General features: G+C 40.5%; 1 protein-coding gene across 1 annotated transcript; it reads left to right on the top strand.

The window, feature by feature from the left end:
• Positions 1-1,048: 1,048 nt before the first annotated feature.
• Positions 1,049-2,343, top strand: LOC143850864 (VQ motif-containing protein 31-like). The gene has a single exon (XM_077360138.1). The coding sequence runs from the start codon at positions 1,538-1,540 to the stop codon at positions 2,081-2,083; it is 546 nt and encodes a 181-aa protein (XP_077216253.1). The 5' UTR covers positions 1,049-1,537; the 3' UTR covers positions 2,084-2,343.
• Positions 2,344-3,256: the final 913 nt, after the last annotated feature.

Here is a 3,256-nt window from a genome sequence, read left to right as displayed (position 1 = left end):
AAACAGTGTAAAATAGGCTCATGATCAAGCTGGTGTATTCTGTCCTCATAGTGTTTCTTGGATTTTAAGTAAGAAATCCGGGTTTTAGTAGTCTCTCCCCCATCCTGAGATTTCTAAAATCTGAAAACATGGGATGACCTGCTACTCTCTTGCTAGCGGAAAGAAGGGCGAGAAATCAGCAAATGATGGCTAGTCCGCTTCTTCTCTTATCTCTCATCCACAATTTTGAAGAAATCCCAAATTCTAAAATCCGTGTATCCAAACGGCCCCTTAGTAGCTGTGAGCAAAATGAGAGCGGCATAAACGTGTAAATGAGGTTTTGGGAGAGCAATACACAGATCGTGCTGATAGGTGAAGTGAAGTGAATTAGCTTTTCTTGATGCTTAAATGGATGCTTTTTAGATCAAGGGCCTAAGATGTTAGTAAAGAGCCTAACAACACGATATTTTTTAGCATTTTCAAATCCCTGAGAAGATATTCTTATAAGGGTATCACTAATTTTGATAGTGTGAATGGAAGGCCGTGATGGGACAATAAGGGTCATCTATTAGGCGTGGAATTCGTGAGTAGGCCCACCACAAAATCAACCATCCCGGTCAACATGTACAATGACAAAGTGTCAATGGTGGGCCACGAACAAAAAAAGGGATCCTTGGCGAGTGTCCTTAACAAAATTCACCTAACACTGAGAAAGAGCACAAAGAAAAAGAGGGGGCGAGGGGGACTTCGTACAACCTACGCAACCTTTCTCTATTAACATCTTTTCTTTAATAAATCCATAATAAAATACTTAAGCTAGCCCTGTTTGTTTTGGACTTTGAGAATTGATTTTCAATACACAACTGATTATTTGACACAAAATTAAAGGCAAATTTTAGTCCAATAATCAGTTTTGGACTCAATCAATTCTCAAAATCCAAAACAAATAGGGCTTTAACGTTAGACAGATAGAGAAAGACCCAAGTGATTTTTAGTCCAATAATAAGTTTTAGACTCAGTCAATTCTCAAAATCCAAAGCGAAGGGTTTTAGTGTTCAAAACAGGAGAGAGATAGAGAGAGGGAGGGAGGCATCTAAAGTCCAAAAGAAACCCAACACATTAAACCCCACTCCAATCTGTCTACCTCGCTCAAACCTTAATTTTCAAAGCCCCCATGTCCAATCTCCCCCCCCCACTCTCTGTCTCTCAAAACTATCTCTTCTTAGTTCCTTCCTCTCTAAAAAGTCTCTTATTTCTCTCACTAGAAAGTCTCACTTTCTTTTTCTCTCTCTCTAACAGCACATGAGACCAGAAAACAATCCCTTCCTATATATAAACAAAGTGGCTTATCTGCTTTCTTGTCTCTCCCAAGCACTCTTCTTCTCAAACCCCCCCACCCCCCTCTCTTATCCCTTGTCCTCCCCAAAAATAAAGCAACCATGAAAACCCAAATCCCAACACTCTCTTCTTTCCTATTCTTACCCACACTCTCCCACATCTCTCTCTATTAAAACATTCTCTCTCTCTCTCTCTCTCTCTCTCTCTCTCTCTCTCTCTCATGGAAAGACCCCAACCCCCTACCACCCCCATGGGATCTTCTACACCCCCTACCACCTTTGTCCAAGCCGATACCCACACCTTCCGAGACCTTGTCCAAAAACTCACCGGCGCCACCGATGACACCCCCGAAAAGATGCCCATCACCATGCCCGCCAGATTATCATCATCAAGATCGACCCCCGACGTCGGACCCCGCCGATCACCTTTCAAGCTCCATGAACGCCGCCAAAGCATGAGAAAGCTCGAAATTAAGCTCGGACTCACCTCCCTTAGAAACTCTACTCCTTTCTCACCTCGATCTCACCTCATCATCTCTCCTATCCCCAGCCCCGTCACCCCGCTAGGCTCCGACACCCTTTTCTCTGGCGGCCAATTCTCAGTTTCCGGCAGTGAATCTTCGTCTCCGGCAGTGTCTGAGGAGGAGAAAGCGATTGCGGAAAAAGGGTTTTATCTTCATCCTTCGCCGTTGAGTACCCCGAGAGGAACCGATCCACCCGAGCTCTTACCGCTATTTCCTTTGTGTTCTCCTAAGCAATCTGGATAGGATTAATGAAAGTTTATTAGAGAGAAGATTACGGTATGTTATTATATTTTTCTTTCTTTCTTTCTTTTTTTCTCTGCCATTTTTGGTGTTTTCAAAAGCTAAAACCTCCAAGATCCTGAATTGGGTTGCTGGAATTTTTTCTTTTTCTTTTTTTAAGCTTTTATTGAGACTTTAATGGAGATGTATTTAGTTATGTTCGTCTGGAATTCCATGCCGTTTGAAATCGGTTGAAATTCAAAAAAACACCTCAAATCTCTGTAGTTTCGATTTTTTTTTTTTGGTTTTACAGTTCTATATATGAGTAACTGTATGTTTATACGAAAATTCTTAAATTAAATAGCTTAACATTATATAAATTTGTTATTTTAATAAAAATAAAGGCTACTGTTATTGGCACTGCCATGTTTTGATAATTACACTAACTTATCTTCTCTTTTCTTCTTTTATTGCCTTCTGATACCTAATGGGAGCTGTAATAACTTTTGACAGCTGTTTTAATAGTAAAAGACAAGATGAGTTAGTGTAATTATCCAAACATGGTAGTGCCAATATCAGTGGCCAAAATAAACAATCTTAGAATTTTTTGCGGAAGTGATATATTCACTCTCTTTTCTTCCTTTGGCCACCCTTTTCTAGTGTAAAAAGAAAAGACTATTATAAACACGCCAGCAGGGGGTGGCCTGGGGAACAAAAGGGGATGAAAATATCATTTTCCTTTTTTTTTTCTTCTTTTTCCGAAGAGAAATTTGATTTGAATACTCCAAATTCTGACACTGATGGGCGAAACTAGTCTGAAGGGAGGGTATTTTAGTCATTTACGTAACTGACTGGGTCAATTAATTTCGTGCCAGTCAGGGATTTGAAATTTGCAATCCGGTATTTTAGTCTTTGTAGTTTGTATGAATTCGGCTTCGCTCAATCGAGCCGCTGATGGGAGGCGCACACATAGAGAGTGCCAAAGTCGCTGTGGTCCTCACTCCATAGTCCGTACAAAATTCTGACGTGGCATTTACATTTTCAGAAGCAAAAATTCAAAAGAAACGGCTCTGTCAGCATGTTTGGTTTCCCACTGGAAAATACGTGCCTGATTTTACTTTAAATCAGCCTCCTTTTTCTTCAGACGTAAAATGGACGTAAAACAAATTTTACATCCCATTTGAGGTCGAAAGAAAG

The sequence above is a fragment of the Tasmannia lanceolata genome, unplaced genomic scaffold, assembly GCF_043159265.1.
Source record: "Tasmannia lanceolata isolate RefF3 unplaced genomic scaffold, GAP_Taslan_0.1 ptg000018l, whole genome shotgun sequence".
Taxonomy (NCBI): domain Eukaryota; kingdom Viridiplantae; phylum Streptophyta; class Magnoliopsida; order Canellales; family Winteraceae; genus Tasmannia; species Tasmannia lanceolata.
This window is presented reverse-complemented; position numbering and strand designations above follow the sequence as displayed.

What these genes read in the sequence shown, in the direction of transcription:
- LOC143850864 (XM_077360138.1), top strand. Translation starts at nt 1,538, where the DNA reads ATGGAAAGACCCCAACCCCCTACCACCCCCATGGGATCTTCTACACCC.